Raw genomic sequence first — 26,055 nt, forward strand, 5'->3', positions numbered from 1 at the left:
ATGAGCATTCAAAGGTACATCATTTTAGAACATTGGAATAATCAATAGTGATGCACTTTGATTTGGTATAATAAAAAAGTATAGAATCTACATCTTACATGTTTGTCTACTATTTTCAATATTGTTCAATTTTCAAGGAGCTAATCAAGGTGAAATGTCCTTCTAATCATATGACAACCTAACAAGGTATTCAATAATAGCCAAGAACTATAATGTATTCATTGAATTAATGTGTGTTGATTATTAATTATGTCTAGAATATAAACTTCATGAATACACATTATGACAACCCAAGAATTAGACATGAGGCAAAGTTGTAGAATAGAACCCTATAGATTACTAGGATGAATTGAAGCACATATACACAACTACAATCATGAACCTATCTTAGATTGAACTTGTCTTGACAAGGTAGATATCCAACACAAAATTTTAGATGATTACACTTATAAAGAGACATTATTTTTAAATCTTGTATTCAAAATATTCCAAAATCTCATCTATATACTATGATTATTGAGTTAACAAACTAAAAATCTCCCTCTCATTACATTTACTTTCTAAACTAACAATTATAAATTATTAATCTTCAACTACAACTAATTAACTTAGAGTAATTTATAATTATTTATATAATATAATTAGATTAATCCAAATTACATATGAATTCATTTCATTTCATTTTCACTTATAACTAAATATTTAAAATATATTCTAGCAATTAAAACATTAACTCCTATTGATAATTAGTTTCAAGATTTGAAACTAAACATTTTTTATATATTTTATAGAATAATAGTTTGATTTATAATTCAATGTTTTCAAAATAAGATAATCTATCATCCCACCAATTATTACATCCATGTCAATTTAACTATTAAATAATTAAGCTATTCTAAAATGCAAGAAAATTACCTTTAACCACTAAACTAATTGTTTATGACAGAAGCTTCAACCAAACTCAATAAAATTAAGCTAAATGTCTTATCTAAAATATAAAGCTTGTATAAAATGATTATTAAACATGAGTATTCCACAAGTCATAAAGATATTTATAAGTTTTTAGATTCAAATATATTTTTCTTTCTATCATAAGAATAAATATAGAATCGTAATTAAGGTTCCAACCATGTCTAAACAAAATAAAAAGACAGGAGTTGAAGGCAAATAATGAAATGTGAAATAAAAGATATAAAAATAAATTACGTCTACAAATTATATACAACAAGAACAAGTACACTAATAAAAATAAAACACTTGCAAAAAGAAAAAGAAAAAAATCTTAATGAAATATATTAATTACCCACGATCCATAATAATCCTCATGATGGATCATAAAATGTGATTCGAATGGTGCAAAAAATTACACACAACGATAAAAAAAACAATCTTATTTTCTAATTGATAACATTTTTTAAAAAATTTATAGTCTATTGACCAAAAAGCTTTCCATTCCACTAATCATCTCATTCATTCTCATACAAGAAATAATAAATAACCAACCAACTTTAAAGAAAACAAAATTACCTTTAATTGCTAAATAAGCTCAAAGATAAAAACAAACTTACATAACAAACAAACACTAAATTTTATGCACTCAAAGATAAAAACAAACTTACATAACAAACAAACACTAACTAAATTTTATGCACTCAAAGATAGAAACTTACTTACATAACCAAAAAAAACACTACATTTTATTCACACCACAACAAGACACTATTTATTATACTACGCTCAAGTTTTAATCTACATAGTTTAATTCACACCAACACAAAGCACAACATACCTTGTGAGAGCATGCCCTCACAGCTGGCTTACTTTCCCCATACATTATATGTTTTTTGCAAATATAATATATTACTTTCATAATATATATCTCTTTTTTAACATTTTTTTTCATATTACATATTCTTACAAATATGTAAAATAAATTTACTCTTCATATTTTATGAAAATCACAGGATAAACTTTAATAACATCCACTTTAGCATGAACTGTGGAAATCCTCATCTCACTAACATCCACCAGACTAAACCAAAACCAAAAAAAAAAGGGGGGAAGTGTCTTAAAAACGTGATAAAAGTTTTAAAGGTTAGGATCTCCTGAAGCTGGCAACGGGTCTGGGGCCATCACCTTCAATACGAACAAGAGAGTAGCAAAGAGCACCCACTAGGGCTCCTGTAATGGGCGCTGTCACATACACCCAAATAGCTTTGAAATTATTCGCTGCTATGGCCGGCCCTAGAGTTCGGACCAGGTTCATTGAACCTCCACTATTTGTCCTGCACACACGCACAAATAAAATTCTATTCAATTATTTCCCTCCTACAACCAAAATATACCTAATTCTGAATTATTTTTCCTTGTTTCTTGTTCACTTACCCTGCAATGAGTATGTTGAGTGTGACAGTTGCACCAACTGCGATGCCTGCCAGCTCACCCACCTGTATTATCATTATTGCACCATGATTAAGTAAGTTGAATCATTTTTGGAGTTTGTATATAGGTAGCATGTGAAATAGTATTAATGAGGCAGGGAGTATAAAAGGATTTAACTGCACGTGTGTCTGTTGCGACGGCTGTGACGACGAACATGAGATTGAAGGAGATGATGAACTCTAGTGCAAAGGCCTGCCCGTATGATCCCGACGGAACTGTCACTCCACCGTGCATGAACGGATGGAATATTCCCTTTAGTGCATATGACGCACAGATTGACGCCACTATTTGGGCCGTTATGTATAAGGGCACCTGTAGTATGTATGCATTACAAGTTTAAATATATTTTCTTATAATAATAAAAAATAATTATTTAAAAATATATATATTAGGAAATAATATGTAAATATAGTTTGATTTGTTTTTGGATTATGTGAGTTTTTTCATTTTTTATTTATTTTCTGGGATCACAGTTTTATGATCCATCATCAAAATGAACAAGTAAGAGAATACAAATGAAAGATGCATAGCATGCTAGTTAGCTAAATAGATGATGGGAGTGAGGTGACTAGCCACTAAAATTAGAATGGTTAAAATAAAAAAAAGGTGAACAATTTTGATGGCTTCAAAAAAAGAAAGAGTAGACAATGGAGATGAATGAAATAATATTAAGGCAATTTTAAAAGCAAACACATGGAAATAAGGCAACAAAAATTGAGGCAGAATGATTGTAAAAACAAGAAATTATAACATTGATGGAGAGAAATAAAAACATATTAGAATATGTAAATATTAGAAGCAACCTTGATAATAAAATATCACAAAGAAAATTAAGCAACAAATGTTCTATAATATGATGAATAAGGATGAAAGATTAAAAAAGCAAAAGATGCAATGGTGTATTATGCTAATCTCTTGTGCGTGTGTGTGTTTGTGTATACAAGTATAAAACTATACAATGGACAATATGAGAACATGTATATAAATAAGATTCATTAAATAAATGTGTGTGTGTGTGTGTGTGTAATATCAACAAACTAAAACAATGCATGAAATTGATTATATATGAAGAAAAAGAGAGTGTGTGCGCGTTGTGCATATCTATATAATAATAACAAACTAAAATTTTAAGATTAATATAAGAACATTAATATCATAGATTTATAAAATCAAGAAAGACATAAGAGAAAGATAGACTATATATATAAGAACATAACACCGATTTGTTTGAAATTAATTTATTCTTCAACAAGTTAAAATTTTATACTCATGAAAGAATGGCAATCTTCCTATAAAAATAGTTAAATATTTCGATAGAAAACTAGATATGATTGACAACTAATTTGATACTTTTGATAACTAATTCTAACTCTAATGACAAGTAAAGCTATACAAAGAATAGGTACATATAAAGGTATAAAAACACTAATAAAAGTGGAGGAATATATCAAAGTAGTTGAAGTCCCTAAAATATATTAAAGGGTGAAACCTCTAAGAAATATTGAATTGAATTTTAGTAAATAGAATGTTGAGATAAAGAGAGAATAGAAAGAATCAATCAAATATTAAAACTGTTGTCTATAATAGAAGATTTGATTTTAATTATAAAGAAACAAGAAGATTATACTCTCTAAATTAAAATTAAAATGTGTGTTCATATATTAAAAAAATATTATCTATTCCATAATGAATGAATTAATAAATTTTATAATAAATAATTTATAAAAAAGAATATCTATTAAAAGTTAAACAAATATGATAATAAATTAAGTGAACTAATTTTAAAAAAAACTATATAATAAAATATATTTCAGCTAGAATATTACCAAAATAGATTGACTTAAAACTTCCATATAAACTTCATCTAAATATAATAAATACTTCCATACAACATTATATAATATAAATAGAATATAAAATATTATTATTATATCTTACAAGGTTCTATTTCTTTGTAAAGAGGACAAAAAAAGTGCCAAAATAAGATGGAGGTTTCATGAGCATGGTAAAGACAAGAATGAACATAATTATAATAAGTGATGAATAAGCAGTCGATTAAGGTTGAGAGAGGGCCAAAAGACTACAAACTTAATGATGATGACTTTCAAATGCTTATAACGCGAGCAAATTATTGATCAAATCACGCATGTTGTTTCTTGTAATGACTCTTCTATTTTATGCAATAGAAAAATAAATTAAAGAATCAATCAAAATCACTTTAAATATATAATAAATATTCATATTAATTATTGGGTTTTTAGAACAACAATTCAATGTACAGAGGGTAATGTCTATCTAGCTGACAAAATAGTTCTGATTAGATTTTTTTTTTATTAATTAAATAAAAAACCAAACACAATTATTTGTGATTTTTACTTTAATTAATAGATACCAACTAAATGGTCATTATGATAGCCATTTCGCAATGAACTTAAATTTGATGGTCAAAGCAAATTTTTTGGGAGCTATTTTTTCACTTCTCTTTTAAACATAAAGATATATTCAACGTACAAAGGGTGATGTCTATCTAGTTGACAAAATAGTTCTGATTAGATATTTTTTATATTAATTAATTAAAAACCAAACACAATTATTTGTGATTTTTACTTTAATTGATAGATACCAATTAAATGGTCATTCTATTGAGGTTGATAGCCATTTCGCAATGAACTTAAATTTGATGGTCAAAGCAATTTTTTTGGGAGCTATTTTTTCACTTCTCTTTTAAACATAAAGATATATTTTGTTTGTACAAAATATAATATGTTATGTGATGATTTATTAAAAAATTATCATGATTCTCTTTAAAATACTTAAATATAATTATATAATCATTCAAGTTAAAATATAAATATAAATAGTATTTGATGGTTTATTAAACTTTGATCATAATTCTTCTTAAAATATTTAAATATAATCGTATAACATTCAAGTTAAATTTTAATAAATAATCAAATTTTGTATATAGTTAGATAATAATTTATTTGGTTTTTTAAATTTCACTTTTTATTATATAAAATTTCAAAAGTTGTGATTGTTATTTAGAAATTTTAACATATTTGAACATTTACAATATTTTATATGATAACCAACATTGATTATGTTATACGTTATTTATTTTATTTTGAAATCTTTGTAATCAAAAGTAATGATTATTTCCATTTTGAGACCTTGACATAGTATTATTTGAGCTTTTGCATTCATCTTTGTTTTAATTGTTTGTTTTTAGTTTGGTTGTATCTATAACATAATGTATCTTCTTACTTAGAATTATAAACTTAATAAGAGGTGTTTTATTTATAATGTTAGATTTATATTATGATGGGTTGTTTTTATTGTAATGATTAATATATAGATCGATATATTTGTATGTGAAAGTTGGTAAATGAGTTGAATTTCATTTAAATTTTTTTACATATTTTAAGGGATCAATTATATATATATATATATATATATATATATATATATATATATATATATATATATATATATATATATATATATAGTAAAAACATGGAAGAACATGAAAATAATCTTTTGAATTTAATTTATTTTTCGGTAAGTTACAATTCTATAGCTATGAAAGAATAACAACCTTCCTTTAAAATAGCTAAATATTTTGACCCCAAACTAGATATGATTGACAACTAGCTACAATCTTTTGACAACTAATGGAACACATCTTCATTTATTATTTAATTCTCATTCTAACTCTAATGACAACTAAAGTTGTTAGAGCATTGTATTCTAACAATATACACATGAGCACAAAGATGCATACATGCATGCATGCATGCATACATATATATAAAAGTACAAGGAATAGGTACATTTAAAGATATAAAAAAGAAAGGGAAAAAATAACACTAATAAAAATAGAGGAATATATAGAAGTAGTTGAAGCCCCTAAGAAATGTTGAATTGGTTTTTAATAAATTGAATGTCGATTTAAAAGGAGTAGAAAGAATCAACCAAAGATTAAAGCTTTTGATTATAGTAGAAGATTTTGTTTTTAAATATAAAGGAAAAAGTCAGTTATACTCTCTAATTCAAAATTAAAATGTTATCCACATATTTAAAAAATATCATCTACTCGACAATGAATGAATTAATAAATTCTATAATGAATAGTTTATAAGATAATTAAGCAAATTACAATAAAATATATTTGAATACCAAAATAGATGACCTAAGCGTTTATCCATATAAACTTCATCTAAATATAATAAATATTATAAATGAACCAAATATAATAAATACTAAATCAACAACTCATTATCTTAATTAAAAGTACACACAATATAAACACTATATAAAATATTATTATCATATCTTACAAGGTTCTACCTGTTTATAAAGAGGACAAAAAGTGCCAAAAATGTAGCCAAGGAATATAAGAAGGAGGTTTAATGAGCATGGTAAAGACAAGAATGGGCATATTAATTAGAATAAGTGATGAGTAAGCAGTCGGTTTAGGTTGATAGGTGCCAAAAGACTACCAACCTAAGATGTTGACTTTCAATACGTATAGGACAAGTAAAGTAATCAATCAAATCACTTTAAATATCTGAATAAAAAATCATATTAATTTTTGGTCCTTTAGACAGCACGTGGTGGGTCAAGTCGACAATCCAGCTTAACATGGATTTTCATACTGAGGGATGTTCTTAAATTTGACGGTCAAAGCAGATTTTTGTGAGCTATTTTTTAGTCATCGTTTAAACATAAAGACATATTTTGTTTGTAAAAAAATATCATTTGATGCTTTATTAAAAATTTATCATATTTTGCTTTAAAATACTTAAATATAATATATAATCATTCAAGTTAATTTTAATAACATAAATTATATATAAATAATATCTCATGGTTTATCAAAAAATTATCATAATTTTTCTTAAAATACTTAAATGTAATCATATAGCCAAGTTTACTTTTAATAAATAATTAAGATTATATATAGGTAGATATTAGTTTGTTTGATTTTTAAATTATTTTTTATCACATAAATTTTTAAAATTGTGATTTATTTGAACATTTACAACATTGTATTTGAAATGATGATAATATTGAAATACATATATTGTTTTGTAATCTTTTTAATAAAAATGTAATAATTATTTTTATTTTGAGACCTTGGCATACTATTATTTGTGGTTTTGCATTCATCATTGCTTTTATTGTTTGTTCCTAGTTTGGTTGTAACATAATGTATCTTCCTACTTAGAATAATAAACTTATAAGAGCCATTATATTTCTAATGTTGGATTTATATTATTATGGGTTGTTTTTATTGTAATGATTAGTATATAAATCAGTTTATGTGTATGTGGAAGTTTGTAAATGATTTGAATTTCATATAAAAAAAATTTACATATTTGAAGGGATCAATTATGATAATTTTATTTATCTTTTTTTGTGTGAAGTCATGTTTACAAATGTTGAACTAGTTTAGATCAAATTGATAGACGTAGAAATTTTAAATTAGACCCATGAACTCCCCCTTTCCCACTAACCATTATGAGCCAACTAAAATGTGAAATACTCTAAATTGTACAATAGGTCTTGTATAAAATGACAACCCTAAATTTAGTTTTGCACATTCAAAAATCATTAGAGAGTTCTATTACACATTGAATCATCATAAAAGAGTAGCATGAACCTTACATTAGTAGTTGCACATGTGTATGCATACTACATAATTGCATGTTGTCTTAGATCATTTCTCTATATTGTTAACTCAATAATAGGGATTTGACCAAAAGAAAATATTTCTCGTCTTGTAAGCTCCCAAATAATATCTATTGACACCAACCTTTTAATTATTGTAGATCCAAAAATATGAGCAATTTTTTAGTAAGTATCAAAAGTTTACAAACATTAAATTCATTTCCATAAAAGAAATTCAAATACATAAAAAAAATTCACTTCTACACTCATGGATCTAACCCTAGCCAAATTCTAATAATGATCGTATTCAAATTTTATTGCTCTTCAAATATATTCAAATATAAGTAATTTCGAGTTACAATTCAAAAGTTATGATAAAAACAATGGAAAACTATTTATCAGTGCCCCTAAATTTACCAAAGTACTTTCATTCTTAATTTTCACTTTTTAAATTATGTCATGTGTTTATTATAGCTCTAAATTAGGTTAATTGGATTGTTTTGCTTCTCATAGAAAAGGGGACATTTTTTTTTTTCATTTTGATGACCTTGAAATTCCTACACTCCCTAAGATTTTGTCCTTAGGATTTATCCTTCTACATTAGGGTTATCGATGTGAATTTTTTAATTTTATACCTTTTATTTTATATTTATTAAGTTTGGATCCACCTTCCCTTGTGCTTAATTGTTCTATTTTTATTAGAGTTTGGAATTTCAATGTTTGTTCTCTTTTATCCCTACCCTTCAACTCTTTGATACATACCCTCCTACTACTAGATTCTTATCATGGATATATTTTGAACCTCTTTCCTAACCATGTTCACTTATTATACCACTATGATTTATTATGATGATACCTCTTTTGCAACCTATAATAAGCCTAACTCTTACTTTTCCTTTTATTTTAGGACTAGCTATGGTATTCACCTTGTAAACCACTATACTATTGCAATTAAATTATTTAATAGTTGATTAAATATATAAACATCTTTGAGGATCATGGAGAGGGCCAACTTGAATGTTGTTTGGGGTATGCATAATCAACAATTATTACATTTTATGTGAATTAGAATTATATGTGAGGTGCATAGTGTGGGAGAAAGCTTTGTAAGGCATTATTAGACACTTAGCATGAAGTGGAATTTAATCTATTTAACATATTATGATGGTGTAATATATGTAAGAAGTACTTATGACATTGTATTAGGTGTCAAAAAGCATTAATGTTTACTCATAAGAAGTAATGAGTTAGCAATTTTTTCAACTTGGTTGGTTATTTTTGTCCTCTAGTGAATTTGGATGACCAAGTGACAGACATGTCATCATGTATATTTTGTATGTTGATTACTTGAATCATGGATGAGTCCACTATTTTGGAAACCATTTATGTTTCATGTATTTTCTTGTATATTGAAGGCATGGGGTAGTAGTTTCATGGGTTATAGATTGAGCATTTTTATGTTGCCATAATGCTATTAGATTGAAGGGACAAGTGATAATATACTGGTGTATTCTATAGTTGGAGATTAATACAATCTTGTACTATCTTTGATAGTGGAGTTTTTACTCAAAAAGATTTTTTCCACATATGTTGATTTTTATTACTACACATTTATTTCCATTTTCATTCATGTTCTATATATTTAAAAATAATTTGATCACTGAGAGTTTGATTGTTTTACTATATTTTCTCTAAGTTAACACCATTGTACTCATGTTTGCTACATCTAGGGATGATATTGTATATAATACCATATAATGTCTCAACGTTTGATTATTAGAGATAATTATTAATTATGTGTTATGTTTGGTCATTTGTAATTTAATTGATTGCAATTGATGTTTTTCATCATCATGTGGATTTCTACTATTCAAATGGGATTTAAAATACTTACCTAGCCTATTATTTATTGTGTATTTCATAAGTTAATTTTAAACTTTCAAAAATTGTTGTCAACCTAGTTGGTGGTTAGTAGTGTATCATCACCATTTATTGGTTTGTATATGATCTCTCTTGAGATTTGGTTCATTGTTCAATGTATGGATTATATTTTCTCTTTTTGATCCATATTGCATGCTTGGCAGTCTACTTATTTCATAATTTCATTCCTCAGACTGCATTGGTGCACCATTTTAATGTTGAATGATGTGATAAGTGATTCATGGGGACTTTTTCCTTAAGGTTTTATTGATTTACATATGTTAATTGTTGTTCTGGAGGTTTTCTCTATACCAATCTTGTATAATCTCAAGAGATATATTCTATTATGTTTTGTCTATATCCTATTAGCGGGGACATGGTAGAAAAAAAATGAATTTGCTTGGACATCTAAATTTAAATGCCATTTGATCATAGGTTGGAGAAAAAGAGAGTAGTTGTTGGTTGGTATGTTCATGTGCTAGCATAGAACAAGAGAGAGAGAGAGAGAGAGAGAGAGAGAGAGAGAGAGAGAGAGAGAGAGAGAGAGAGAGAGAGAGAGAGAGAGAGAGAGAGAGAGAGAGAGTAGATTTTCTTGTGCCTAATATGAGTCGAGTGAGATGTTGAATGCATATGTCCAGGCTTCATTGTGTCAATGTGTCATTGTTTATGTGAATCACCTAATGAATGAATCTAAAGTGCAACTTCAAATAGTTGAATGTCTCTCTAAGTTTTTGTATGATTTTGATAGCTTGATTAATGTGGTGTTGATTGATTTTATTTCATAGAGGCTCAAAAACCCCCTATAAAAATTTTCATGAGGTTTCTTTCAATCCTCAACACAAGAAATATATGGATCAACTTATGGTTGTGTAAGATATGATCATATGATTTTTATTTTAAATTCTACATATAGATGGACTAGCTTATGTGGAATTGTTGGACATTGTCATCTATGTCATCTTCTATGAGTGTCATTTTGCATTTTTCTTATGTACTATTCTTTATTGGTGAATATTTGACTTTATTACCCTTGTGAATGTGCATCTATTTGTTATTGAAATTCAAATGCTAACATCCCGCCCCACTTAATAGAAAAAGTTAAAAATTAACTTCAATAGTCACAAGAGAATTAGTTGATCCACCACATTGATTTTTTCATTGCCCCGATATTCCAAAGTATCTACAAACCTCAAGAAGGTCATTCAATATAAAATCTACTTTTCTTTACCATTGTATTCTCGTATTCAAAGTGAGATAATATACCACAAATATTAAAGGGTTAAGAAGAATGCATCCCAATCCCCACATGTCTATCACATCTACTTGTAGACGTATTTTTCCTTAGCTTAAGGTAAACCAACACATTCGTACTTAGTGAAAAATTGGTAGGAGTCTTGAATGTGTTTACATGTGGTCTCTCTCTCAATTTGTAATCTATCATTCCCCAACCCCTCTTATTGCATATGTCAAAGGAGAAGAAGGAAACATCCATCCTTATCCATCGGTCCTTTCATGTTGTAGTCTAATCATAATTCTTGTTTTGACCTCTAATGATGCACCTTTGGCCTTAAGTGTTATCAAATGTCTTTAGGATTTTTTGATCCACATTTTTTTGAACCAACAAATTGGTTCAATTATTGAGGAAGTTGTAAAGGGTTGGAATTCATTAAAAATTCTACTATCAGAAAGCGACCCAACTCTATTCTTGCTTTTGAAATATCCTACTCCACATTTTCTTTTTCAAGTGACGAGTGGAAACTTTATTGAAATAAAAATAGTTTAAATACCATAGAAAATAATTGAAAATGGAGAGTAAACAATAAGCTACAGTGAGGAACAAGAAGGTGTCATAGATCTTGCCAAGAATAAAGATGCCACATGTGTTAGCCAATGTTTGTCATTGCACCAAAAGATCAACCTATTAATGCTCAATACAAACACCAAACATAAATAGACCACGAGAGGCCATTAAGCTATGTTGTGAATCCCTGAGGGCGACATTGAACAACCAAGGGGACAAAGGGGAAACACCCTACAACAATTTCACCCAACATGACCGAGAGATTCAAACCCATGCCCTGAGCTTTAATACTATTTGTTGGCCAAGGTTTTCTGTTGCACCTAAATAACAACCTATTAATGCCCAATACAAACACTAGAGATAAAAAACCATGGGAGGTGGTTAAGCCATGTCGCAAATCCTCGAGGGCGATGTTGAACAACTAAGGGGATGAAGGGAACACACCTTGCAACATGGAGATTTTAAAAAATACAATATTTTTTATTGATTCCTCTTTGCAAGGGTATGAGGTGGGTATCTTGAGTAGATATTGGAAAAAGGTGTATTGTACACCTTGCATAATATTTTAAATAATATAAAATTAAAATTTAGGGATTTGTGCACCACATGTTTTATACATTCTTGGGGCCACCTTGTATACTTTATGTAACACTAGGATAAATAATTAATGAGTTATACATTGATACGAATTTAAGATCCCCTATAAGGTGGGACAAGAATGTAGTGGTCGATGCATAATCTACAAAGAGTGATAAAGAGGAATTAATGTTTTCTTTCAATATTATAGATATATTATGTTGAAGAAGCAAGATTAGAGTGTGAACAACATGTTGCTACATGGAATGAAATTCAATAGTTGTAGAATGATCCAAGCAACTTAGATAAGTTCTATTGGAAGTGAAACTCCATGTGATATGAAGAAAAATTGTATGTACATAAGAATTTCACCCTCAAACAAAATATTATACATAAGTTCCATGTTTCTTTAGTTTGGGGTCACTAAAATTTTTTGAAGGCATATCAATGTTAACCAAGTAGGATTATTCATGAAGATATTAAAGGTGATGTTGAAAAATTGTATGACATAATGTCTCATATGTTTTTATTAGATTAACATGGGAAGGGCTTGAACCCATAACAAAGAAGCCATCAAGGAAAGAAGAGAAAATCTCATGAATAGCAAGATGGGGAAAGAAAAAAAAAATGAAAAAAATTGACTGGAGACAAGAACCAAAAAAAGACAAGGGTGTTGACCCTAAACAAAAAAAATATTTTTCACGACACCCACAAGAGTAAGGGAGGAAGGATAAGGACCTTTCCTCCTTTTATGTACTATATTCCACACAATACTATTGTCCAAGGCCCCATTACAAAGGGAAAAAAGAGGTGATCCCCCTATCGGGGGGGTCAACAAAAAATGAAGGGGAGACAAGATTTCAAGGTAGAAGAGAGTCATTGACCACAGGAGAAGACAAAAGTTGTGAGGAAGCACCTAAAGTGATGTGAGTCGAACAAGAACTAGGAAGAACAACATTGGGGACTTTTGGGGTCCAAATCAATACACTAATCAGGACCTTAGGAAGAGCAAGCCTTAGGAGATAAAGGAACCTCAATGGTTAATTGATCTTCCTTAGTATTTTTTCACTAAGTAGAAATTCCTTTTTGAAGTGAAAAAGAGTAATTTGAAGCCAAATGACCAATTGCAAACAAAAATGACAATAGAAGGGGAGCCCCTCATATTTCAATAGTTGCATCTAGGGTTGATCCCTAACCATCAAAACCACATCCTTAGGAAGGGGTTTGAAGATGTCAATGCCAACTAAAATGTGAGCAAAGGTGAAATGAACCATATGAGAAGTGGAATCACCAATCTTAAAAAGCACCCAACTGAGTTGTTGATGGCCTCATAACAAGAATACTCCCAGAACTAGAAGGGATATTTAGAAATCTAACCCAAACCGTATGCACATGAAGTGGTTTGGTGAGGGGATTGAATGAAGAAAACAAGGAGTTAATGGAGAGAGTGTTCTCCGCACACCCAAAGTTGACCCAACACCAAATCATGATCCTCAAATGAAAAAAAAGATGCAATGAAGAAACATTTAGCATATGAGAATAGCTCAATCATACTAGTCACAATAGGTTTCCAAGAAGCGAGGACCCAACTGTGCAAATCAAGAAGTGAAGGCCAAAGGCTAGAGAAACGACACACCAAGCTTCTTTGTTGGTAGAAGTCCTCATTATTAGCTACATCTATACCACAATGATCATGAGAGAAGTTGTATCATAGGGGAGAGGCTAGTTCACTCATAGAGGGTGAGCAGGACTAAACCTACTGGCTTGGGATAAATTATCCCAACATAAGATTTGGACATGAAAGGGGGGCAAAACCACCAAGATCAACAATTCTAACACTAGGAGGAACCCTAGGATTGACCTTAATAATAGAGAAAACCTAAACAGGAACAAGAACCACAACCACATTCAATCCAACAAGAATAGTAACCTATCACTAAGCCAGAGTAAACCTAGCAACTAGAGACAGATGAGGAAAATATCCATCAGACCCCTTTATAGAGAAAAGAGTAGAAGCAACCATGATGTTCAGAGGGGCCATGCAAGAAGGAGCCAGGCCTGCGAGGCAAGACTTAAGGGCCCCAAAAGCATATGCAAAGGCCACAAGGTGAAGGCCAGAGGCTACATATACAAACCATGAGCCGAATGATTGAGAGTTGGAGTTGAGAAGGCAACAACAATGGAAACACAAGTGTGAGAAATGACAACATTCATTTCAAAAAAGCGTTGACTAGGGCGTTGACCCTTTAACATAGCCAAATACTATCCAATTTTTGCATAATGTCTCATATGTTTTTATTACAAAGAAGCGTTGACTAGGGCGTTGACCCTTTAACATAGCCAAATACTATCCACATCCAAAAAACACAAACCCAAATTAAACACAACTACCCGAATCAAGGAGGAGAAGGAACATCCACACCTTGATTGAGGAGGGAAGGGGAAGGAGGGAGAGACCTCTCCTTCCACCTACGACGTACAACAATCCAAGCAATGTTGTCCCCAGGATCAACAAGGGGGGGTCGTTCAAAGAGGGGTCATTAAGAAAAGGACCAATAAGATCATCCTCAACAGGCAATACAAGAGTCACAATAGAATGAATTGGTTCCAAAGTAGGAGCAGCTTGAGGTTGCAAAGGAGCAGTAGCAGTTCGTAGAGGGGTCGTAGATCCAAGTTGTGCGATCTCAGAATCTAAGGGAATGTCAGAAGGGTCAGTAGGTGACTCCTCCCCCATCCCCTCTGAAAAGATCCTCCAAGAATAAATAGTTAAATGATCAAGTGTAGCATCCTTCCACCAAGTCGCAAGTCCCTTGCGTCGTGAAGTAGAGTAGTCTGAATCCAAGTGACCAACAGAGAAGCACCTCAGACAACAGAAGGGGAGACCCTTAAAGTCCAGCGGTTGTGTCCATGGCCTATCCCCAACCATGATCACCACATTAGCAGGGAGAGGAGAAGCAATATTAATGTCGACCAAAATGCAAGTGAAGGTGGAGTGGCCCTTTGAGGAGGTGTCATCATCCACCATCAAGAAGCGATCAATGGAGTTCTTAATAGCCTCATAGAAGAACTGTTCCCAAAAGTGGAGGAGAAGATTCGAGAGATAGACCCACATAGATAAAACATTGACTGTCTTTGTGAGGGGGTTAAAGGCAGTGGTCCAAGGTTTTATGAAGAGAGGGTAGGCATCCCAAGCCCACAACTTTCCCAAAATCAAATCCCAATTAGCTGAAGAGGTAAAGGAGGCAATAAAAAAGCCTTTAGCACATGGAAATAGCTCAATATTGTAAGAAACCAAGGGTTTCCAAGAGTTAATTACCTAATGATGAAGATCTGAAAGGGAGGGCTAGTGTCCAAAGAATCTGCACACTAGGGCACAACATTGATAGAATCCTATGTTGTCCAAAACATCCTACCCGCATACAACCACAGACGATGACTTGGCATAGGGGAGAGGACGAACACCCTTGGAGGCTGCAAATTTTGCCACTCGAGCAAAGATTCGCCTACCAACAGGCAGAGGCATGGATGGGGTAGCATCACAAGTAACCTTGCCAGCAGAAGTAGCCATGCCACGAACCAAAGCGGGGGGTTGAGGTGTGGCCACAACAGAGGGGGAAGTGAGCTCACCAATCGAGAGGGCATATCCCTCCGCAACAATCGCGGTTGAGGATGAACGAGCAGGGAGATCCACCGGCCTAGTCGAAACACCCAGGCGAGAAGGGGCAGGAGGAGGCAGACCAGGTGAGGGAGAATTCAAACCAGGGAGAGTGAGAAAGTCGGTGCATGTCAACATGTTGCTTGATTCTATGGTAAAATAGTTGCCATAATGTCTCATACGTTAAAGAAGTAAAGGCGAGACAATTAAGACACCTAATGTTATTTTAACCCATGACTATTGCTAGCTAGTGGTGGAAAGAGGTCTTTGTTGATATCATCATAGGCCTTCCAAAGTCTAAAGGTAAGAGTTCAATCATGATAGTAGTGAAAAAATCTATCAAAGATGCCTATTTTTTGGGCATTATCCCATCCTTCCATAACAAGTAAAGTAGAAAAATCATTTATGGAGAATATATAAAACTTACATGGTATTCCAAATGTTAGTGCAAGTGAATGTGATCATATATTTAATAGTATTTTTTGGATAAAATTGTTCTGTTGTTTGCATAATCAAATAGATCTCAACTCTTTAAAACATTCCCACTTAGATATACAAATTGAGGTAGTAATCAAGTGCTTGGAGGGGTATCTAATTTGTTTTACTTTAGATCAATAGTCTTTATGCATTGCTTGGGTAGAACTAGCAATTTGAAAATATTTTCTATTACAAATTAAAATTTATTAAAATCAAGTTGAGAGTATGAAATAAAGAGTTTTTATAAATATTTTTGAAGAAAAAATAGTATTAGAAATAGAGTTGAAGATATTAATGAATTCATACAAGTTAATGGGGTTTTATGATTTAAAAAAAAGGAAAAGTCACTCTAAATAAGGGATTATCTTATATAAAAAAAATAAAACAAATTGGAAGTAAAAATAAAGAGAGATATGGGTATGTGAAAGCAACAGAAACACACAATTCTTTCATCTTTCAATAAGAGCTTTCAACATAATTCAAGAAGTTCAAAATATTGAAGTGGAGTTGGTCTCAATCCCTTTAGTTCTTAGAGAAGAATAATTTCTATATTTTAATTTACTTTTATCAAAAGATGAGAATGTTGTTTAAGGATATGTGGAGAAGAATTATTTCTATATTTTAATATACTTTTATCAAAAGATGAGAATGTTGTTTAAGGATATGTGGAGATCTTTTTAAGTAATATTCATGTTCTAGATGGAACCTTTCTCTTTAGATGAATTAAAAGTGGCCATGTTTGGCCTAAGGAAAGTTAGGGCTCTATGGTTTGATGGTTTTTAGGCCCCCATTTTAAAATTTTGCGAGATGTTTTAGGAAAGTAGTTAGTGTAGGTAGTTAATGAATCAATAAACTCATGAAAGGCGCTAAAAGAAATAAAATGTATTTATTTAAATAACTAATTTTTAAGAAGGTTGGTTCAATCCCTTTCAGAATTTAAAAACCTATTGTATTATGTAATATAATTTTGTACTAGCAAGGCTAAAATATTTCTTATTGGAGTTGATTCTAAAGAGAAAAGTTTTTTTAAAAAAAGTTTTGGATAGTATAATTTTGGCTCATAAGATCTTACTTTAAAAAAAAAAAAAAAAAGGTATAATGATTAATTTGGACACAATAAAGGTGTGTGATAAAATTTGATAGTCTTTTATGAAGAAAGTGCTTTTTTAGTTTTCTAATTTTAGGGTGGATTTCAGGTTATGGAGCTAGTTTCTTGCTCTTAGTCCATAGTGTTGGATAATGGTTCTTCAATATAATTTATTCAAATATTGGGATGCATTTAACAAGGGGATGCTTTGGATCTATATGTTTTCATTTTAACAAAAGAAGATTTAGTCAAAAGGATAAATCATTTGAAGGAGCTAGAACAATTGAAGGGCTTATGTTGTGCAAGAGGTATGGCTCCTCTTTCCTATTTATAGTTTGTAGATGATACATTATTGTTTGGGGGGATGAATGCAGAATAAATCAAGAGTTTTAATAAGGTACTAGTTGAGTATAAAGTAGTTTTAGGTTAGACTAGACCATTGCTATTAATTCAATGGTTTTCTTTTTTCAATATGTGGCCTCAATTAAAAAAAAATAGTTGTTTCCATTTTGGGCTTTCTTGTCACAAAAATTTGCACCCTTGTTGAACACTAGTTCTCAACAACCTTGTGAAACATGGAAACAACCTCCAAGTGTGGGACTTTGCACATGTGAGGTTGAGTCTTCAGAGAAGTCCGACTTCCTTATAAATCAAGGTGCAATGATGGACTTACCCAACACCTGTAAAACCTATTCTAATTATTTAAGGGGAAAAGGGGAAGAAAGAATGTTGAAAGGGAAACGTTAGGTGATGCACCTAGATTGAAATATATTTCTTCCACTACCTATGAATGCACAAGACATCAATACACCACTCAAAATTATACAAATCTCAATCCACCAACTATCTCCAAAGAAAAAGCAGAGAGGTTAGAACCTAGCTAGATATTGAGAGGGATTGAGAGATATCCACAGACAACACATGCTAGCAATGCTTATGACAAACTGAAATCAGAAGACAGAATGAAGAAAGATTGCAGAATAAGAGGTGCACACCACACAGTGTATTCGACAATAGAGATAAGGTAAGAACATAAGATCTATTAATATAAAGGCAAGACAATTTATAGTTGTAGAAAACATAAAAATTTTGCAAGAGAAAAGGGAGAAGAACCCTTTGAAAGAGCTACAAAACTTGCCTTTATAGATCAGGCATAACTTAGATAGAACACTAGGTTCAGAAACCTTAGGTCTGCTAGGGTTAGGTTACAAAAATAAAGGATCAAATCAGACAAGTGATTTGATGATTGCATGTCTGAAAATATCTCCCAAAATTGGGAAAGAGCAACAATCCTTTAAAAAGGGGAGAATCCTTGCAAGAAAAGTGTCTAATTGTCCTCTGCTAGGCCTAAAAGTCTTCAATCTACAATAAATGGGCAAGGTCGGCATATGAAAATCCTCTGCAGAGTCATGGTGAAGTAATGACACTCACCCCCTGGCCGCTTGAAAGTGGTTGGAAGGGATTTGATCTGATTTGGGCCACCAACGGGGTCAGAAACTGAATTTCAACCCATTAAGTCGACAACCATCCTCGATCACCTGTTTGAATTTCAAGGATCCCTCTAATTTAAATATGGGCCATTAGATCCTCCTAATCGTGGGCAGATGGACGACCAAGATGGCGCTACGAAGTCTTCAAAAGTCCCATAAAAGAAGTTTAAATCAGGGTCATCAATATGGCTCTTTTGTGAAATCGGATGGCCATGTTTGCCTTGTGAAAATCAACTGGCCCACTAACCTCACAACTATTACAACATCGCAGCCAAGGGTGAGACCCAATTCTTGATCGCTGCAAAACAATGATAACACTTTATTCCTTCATATCATTTCCCACATCGCTCATCGTCGTAGCTCTCAAATGTAGCAATGTTCCTATTTGTGGGGAAGAGCGATAGGCAACCACCAAGCGATAATAACTAAAAACTCCCACTAGTATCGCTCATCACGGTGTCATGCGAAAGAGGAATATTGGAATAGGGAACAGAAGTGGAAGTTCCCAACTGCGTGACAAGCGATAAAAAGAACTTCCGCCAGCCGGTAGCAGGTGAAAGGGGTTGATCCTGCCATGAAGAAGGGACCCTCCAGTAAGTAAAATTTAAGTAAAATGACCGCCCCAATCAGTCAACAAAGGAAAATAATAAGGCCGAAAAAGGTTAAGGAAAGATCATTAAGGGTTTAGGGTTTTAGGCCTTAGGGGTTTTAATAAGGTTTTTAGTCATTGATGATTTTTCATATTAGTTATCTGCATGGTTAAGGTTGACACAAAAATGGCCAATAGGCTTTCAAGAGACAATGCTTTCGAGTGTTTATCTTGGTATACCATTTTCTATAGGAAATTTAAGATTTATTCTATGGAAAGATCTATTGGCTAGAATAAGCAATAAATTAGCAACTTGGAGAGGTAAATGGTTGAGCCTAGGAGGTAGGCTAATCTTAATTTTTTTTATGTGTCATTTTGATTTACACATTCTCAATTATGAAAGCTTTGTTTGAAGTGCTAAATACATAAATAAAATTTACAAGTTCCTTTTCAATGGTAGGGAGTAGATGAAAGATCTTTATCATTTTGCTAGTAAACAAAGAGACAGTGTGTTAGAATAGGGATAAATGAGGATATGGTATAAAAATTTGGAGATGCATAATACAACTTTATGAGATAAAATGGTATGTAAATGTTAAATATCCAAGATCTTTCATGGCTTGAAGCTTTAAGAAAGAAATATCAATCTTCAAAAAGTGCTCCCCTTTTGTGTAGATTCCCCAATGTTGTAATGGTTTTATATTTTGATTATTCTAAATATATAATAAGTAATCATGTCTACTAGAACCTAGGGCTAGAAAGCATGTGTTATTCAATGGGACTCTAATTAGGCCATCATGATCTTTCTTCTTTCCATGATCTAGGATCTAAGGACCATTTTAGGGCATTTGGGTATTGAGTGATGGACTATTGGGAAGAATTCCTAGATCATGGAGTATTATGTATAAGATGGACAAGTTTCTTGCCCAAATCTTGTTGTGGATGATAAAAATTATTTTCTTACAAAGTGGTTGAACAAGCTTTGAATTCTAATTAATTGCATTGATTTGGTCAAGAAATTTTCGAAGGAGCCAATTTCATCGAATTTGGATACTCCATTTTACTTAATAAATATATCCTTCCTTTGGAAAAGTGGCCTAAACAATAGATTTAGAATAGGCATGGCCCCTACGTGCAATGCTTCTATATGGTTGGTTAGATCAAATAAAATATTAACTTATGATAAATTAAGTAAGCAAGGCTTATAAGGCTCCTTTAGAGGTGCTATATGCTATAATGAAGAGAGAACAACTAGATATTTTTTTGTTGTATTTTATGTATGTTAGGGAAGTATGAAATTTTATTCTATTTGAATTAGGCAGGCACACATTAGAAAACTTTGATCATATTGAATTTTTTTTCTTTAGGAATGACAAAATGAACTTCTAAGCTATATTTTCTATGGAAGAGAGTATTTATCTACACCTTGAAGGGTTTATGGATAGAGAGAAACTATAAAAAAATTGAGTAGAAAAATTGGCATTGGAAAGATGAAAGTGAAAATTAACATAGTTGTAGCTACATATGAAAGTATGTGTGCTGATAAAATTAAAAAATGCTTTATATTATAAAATACAAATTTATATTACTTGCCTAAAATATTGCTTTACAATCTATTCCTAGATTGAAGGGGTAATTTATATAATCATAATAGAAGGAATAATAGTGAATAGGTTGGGTTAAATAAGGGTTCCTCAAACTTAATTGTGATGGGCTAGTAAAAGGGAATACTAGAGTAGGAGTGGCTCTTTAAGAAGGGAAGATGGGAGTTGTATAAAAGGAGGATACTTTTTTTTGGTAATAAAACCAATAATCAAGTAGACTACTTAACACTTTTAAAGAGAATAGAAACGAGAATAGATTCAAACTATGATTATTTAAAAGTAGAAGAAGATTCAAAGGTAGTAATAAGTGGTTATGGAAAAGGTTCATAAAAAAAATGAAAAACTAATAATATATTTGATGAGTTAAAATTTGTAGAAAGAAGATTTAAGGTGGTTTAGGAAAAAGATTCAATAAGTTGAAACACATGAAATGTTTGTGTGAAAAAAATTGTGCAATTGACTACCTAACTAACAATGAAGTGAACTAGTGTTTGTTCTTAACAAAGATAAGTGAAGACCATAATGAATGGATGATAGGATCCACATTGGAGATAGACCTACATTTATCTAAAATAACATTTCCTCCAAACTTTCACTCTCCATCATCTAATTAGTAGTATTCGTATCCTATAATAGTTAGAGTATTAGTTAATAGGTTTACATTAGTTGGAAGATGGGAACTTTTAGCAGTTTGGGTAATTTGTGCATTGTTGAGGGAGCCTATGAGTTGAGTGTGGTGGAGACATAAATAGGTAGTGGAGTGGTTTTAGCTTCTACTTTAGAATTACTATATAGTTCATTTTGTTTCTTATTTTTATTTATACATTATATATTTAATTATACAACCCGTCAGATACATTTCAATATTTTCTTAAAGAGTTAAAGTCTTAATAGAAATTACATCAATCTCTAAGAAAATATTACATTGGTAATTGCACATGTTTAGACAAATTGCATGGTTGTTTGTTGTCTTTAATCATTGTTATGGATTGTTGACTTGGTAATAAGAGTTTAACCAAAGAAAAACATTCCTTATCTAGTAAGCTTCTAGATGGTGTTTATCAACACTACCTAGTTGTCTATTTTAGGTCTAGACATCCAACCAAAATTTCTTCTATTTTTTTCATAAGTTTATAGACAACATTTTATGATTGCTTTTTGTTTTAACTATGTATATTTTTTCAATATTAAAATTAGAAAGATGTTCTAGATCACACTTGATGATCCACCATCAAGAAGATGAGAGTGATAAATTGGATTGTAGAAAGAGCCTTTAAAAGAGGTAAGAATATAAGTGATGTGATAATTAAAAAAAAAAGAGCATGACAAGATGAGAAAGGAGGTTTCTCTAAAAGAATATAGATTTGTCAAAAAAGATTCACTTTGCACTTGCGAATTTATACCTAGCCAAAATTTGAGAATAACTCAATTTAAACTTCTTTATAAATCTTCAAATGCATTTAAGAATTAATAATTTAGAATTTCAATTAAAAATTATATATAAAATAATAGACATCTATCTATTGATTATCAAAATCAAATTAAATATCACTTCTCTTAATTTTTAATTTTTAAAATTTTATCACAACATTAAATTATATTATTTATTATTTTCACTAAACTTATTTTCATTAAAAAAACATTTTATTTCTTTTCAATAATCTACTTAAATAAGGAAAAAATATAAGAAAAAGACATATAATATAAAAATATAAGATAATTATAGACCCCAACAAATAAGGGGTGGTCACATCCCCTCCCTCCCTAGAATATTAGACCTACGAGGACGTATCTTACTTTAGTGCACTTTATAAAGTACAGAGGTTCAAAAGATAATAGAGCACATTGTGAGTGGTCGGAAATTGACGGATGAAGAAGAATATGAAATTTACTTTACAAAAGAACAAGTTTTTAATCGATATATGGTCCCACACTTAAAAGTACACTTCTTTCACCGTCTACGAATAGAATTTTACGCGTGGCCAGTAGACAGCCGACTTGAGTCCTATTAAATGGAAAAGTGGCTCGAATTTCCTGGACGGCGTACATGCACTCCAAGCTCTATGGATTCAATCTGAACCTTTGGAGATTTGAGCCACTTTAGTGTATAACTATTAAATCATAGGTTTGACTTAGTATTCAAAGAGCAGGGTTAAATCACGCCGATAACTCCTAAAGCTAATCCCTATAAGGCTAGGGATGCGGCTAACCATTTAAATTAATAAAATAATCTAAAACGGCCAAAAGATATAGGCACCTAAATTTGACGGTCTAAGATACCTGTCTGTGACGGCTGTCTCATTCAAAGTTGTCTTTCTTACCAAATCCATTATATATAGTTGACGGTTTTGACGGTCTGTCGATCTACAGTTTTTACTAGATATTTGAATTATATTATAAAGTTGACGGTTTCGACGGTCTTTCCAACTATAGTCTTTACTAAATATTTGATTTGTATTTTACAGAAAAAATGTCAAATACGACTATACGATCATCAAATTTAGTCTACTTGTGAATTATTGGGCATTAAATTTGTGAAAATCAGATAAGAGATGGCCATTGAATCTGTGATAACTAGAAAACTAGACAAGAGAGGAGAATCTTCACAGAAAAGAAAGGAAGTATGAAGAATTTGTTACTAGTGGCCACTGAATCTGTGAAAACTAGAAAACTAAACAAGAGAGGAAAGTATTCACAGAAAAGAAAGAGAGTACGAAGAAATTTTAAGTGGTTAGGTGTGGGAAGGGGTAGAACCTGAACCCATGGAAAATGGCGGAGAGCAGCGAAGGAAATGGTGAGGGAGGGATTGAGATGCGCTCCAGAAATGTGTCCAGTTGAGAGTATGACGATCATCACAGCCAGACCAGATGACAAAGCCAGGCCCAGCAGGCTTTCATTCCCTCCATTCTTTTCATTAATAATGGGCGCGGCTGTCGCAGCAAATATTAGCATGAATGTCCCGATGAATTCTGCTCCCACCTTCATTACATCACAAATTGCAATTCAGAAACTGTTCCAATTTACTTTTGCTCAATCTTTTAAGCAAACTAAAGAGATTTGCGTCACAAAAGGATCTGTATATGTGCTTATTTGACAAGATTTGCAATTCAAAACTGTTAAGAGTTGACAAATATAAGACATTTACATACAAAAGATCTAAATATGTACTCATTTGACAACAGTGCAATTCAAAAACTGTTCCAATTTACTTTTGCTCAATCTTTTAAACCTAGATAAATTTACATCACAAAAAGATGTAAAATAGTGCTCATTTAGCATCAGATTGTAGATTCCTGGTAAAAATTGAGAATGGATTACAATAGAGAAAATTGCATCACAAAAAGATATAAAGATGTGCTCATTTAGCATCAGATTGTAAAATTGTTGGTAAAAATTGAGAATGGATTACAATAGAGAAATTTGCATCACAAAAAGATATAAAAATGTGCTCATTTAGGATCAGATTGTAGAATTGCTGGTAAAATTGAGAAAGGATTACAATTGAGAAATTTGTATCACAAAATGATCGAAAAAAGCGCTTATTTGACATCAGATTGTAGATTGTTAGCACAATTAAGAATGGATTTATCGAGAACAAGTGTTCGTGAGATATATGCCCCTGCTCTGCTTTCAATTGAAGGAAAATTCTGCAGGATTATCATTTCAATAATAAGCGAGAATAAATAATGTACCTTCTGCCAGAGCGAAACAGAGACGAGAGGAAATTCGTCTTTGCGCCATGCCTCCAAAGCAAAACACTCGCATGGATTCAGGCCTGAAAATCTCCCATGCCGACTCTCTCCATTCACCCGCAAGCTCAAGAACGGAGCTCCTGGAGTTCCAGGGGTTGGAGGTGCAGATTGAACCGGAGTACCAATCTCAGAGTCCGTCATTAAACTCTCCACAAGTTAAACAAAATTTTCTTTTCTTTAAGGGTTTCTACTTAATATAAACAAAAACAAAAACTGAGAATCTCTTAGGGCTGATTCTACATGTTAAATTTTAGGTTTTCTGGGTTTTCCTTTTTTTTTTGGTTTTTTTTCAGAGAGGACAAAACGCAGGAGGACCGAATTTACATAATGATAGGTTTTTCTAAAGGTTTTGCTAAGGAATAATGTCTGCGGGATTATCCAGAGCTTTCTACGCTAAGACTGGTTTACTGAATAAGATTTCTTTGCATAATCGTGTGGATAAAACTCTGGGAAGAAGCTTCAAACCAGAAAATATATAAATATCAGTAAGCTGTAGCTAAAAATCCGATGATCAGATTGCTATTTCTTCCACCTCAAAACATGCTTTGAAATCAAAGATTGCTGATAATAACATCTGACATGAAATTTGCAGAGATATTTAACAGGTGAAGGGAGTGATGATTCAGAGAAAATTGTGGCTAAATACTTTGCAGAAGGATCTGATAAAATGCTTGTAAACAAAGTCAATGCGTTTTCTAGGTGCTCTGCATATGCTTAAATAAAATAAGGATTTTTTCCGGAAGGTGCCAGCTGATCGTCTTGCGAAAGACAATCATGCACGTACAATTGATGCTAAGCTCGCCCTTTAAAATAATTTGGCTCTGTGGGGCCCTCTTTTTTAATCTCTTTGTTACCGACATTTTTTTAAATACATGTAATCAAATGTCAATTGTCAGCATTTTTTGAATGTCATTGCTCAGCCTGATTTGGGGGTATGATTAGGTACCATTTTTGGGTAATGTTATGATTAGGTGCAATTTTTGGAATGTTAT

The 26,055-nt window shown here is 31.5% G+C and overlaps 1 protein-coding gene across 1 annotated transcript; it reads right to left on the bottom strand.

Annotated features, from left to right (window-relative positions):
- Window positions 1-1,702: 1,702 nt before the first annotated feature.
- Window positions 1,703-25,845, bottom strand: LOC131039644 (probable aquaporin NIP5-1). The gene is made up of 5 exons (XM_057972432.2): window positions 25,004-25,845; window positions 24,066-24,290; window positions 2,560-2,754; window positions 2,386-2,447; window positions 1,703-2,285 (listed from the first exon to the last, which is right to left on the bottom strand). The coding sequence occupies exons 1-5, from the start codon at window positions 25,202-25,204 to the stop codon at window positions 2,096-2,098; spliced, it is 873 nt and encodes a 290-aa protein (XP_057828415.1). The 5' UTR covers window positions 25,205-25,845; the 3' UTR covers window positions 1,703-2,095.
- Window positions 25,846-26,055: the final 210 nt, after the last annotated feature.

The sequence above is a fragment of the Cryptomeria japonica genome, chromosome 5 (assembly GCF_030272615.1).
Source record: "Cryptomeria japonica chromosome 5, Sugi_1.0, whole genome shotgun sequence".
NCBI classification, from domain to species: domain Eukaryota; kingdom Viridiplantae; phylum Streptophyta; class Pinopsida; order Cupressales; family Cupressaceae; genus Cryptomeria; species Cryptomeria japonica.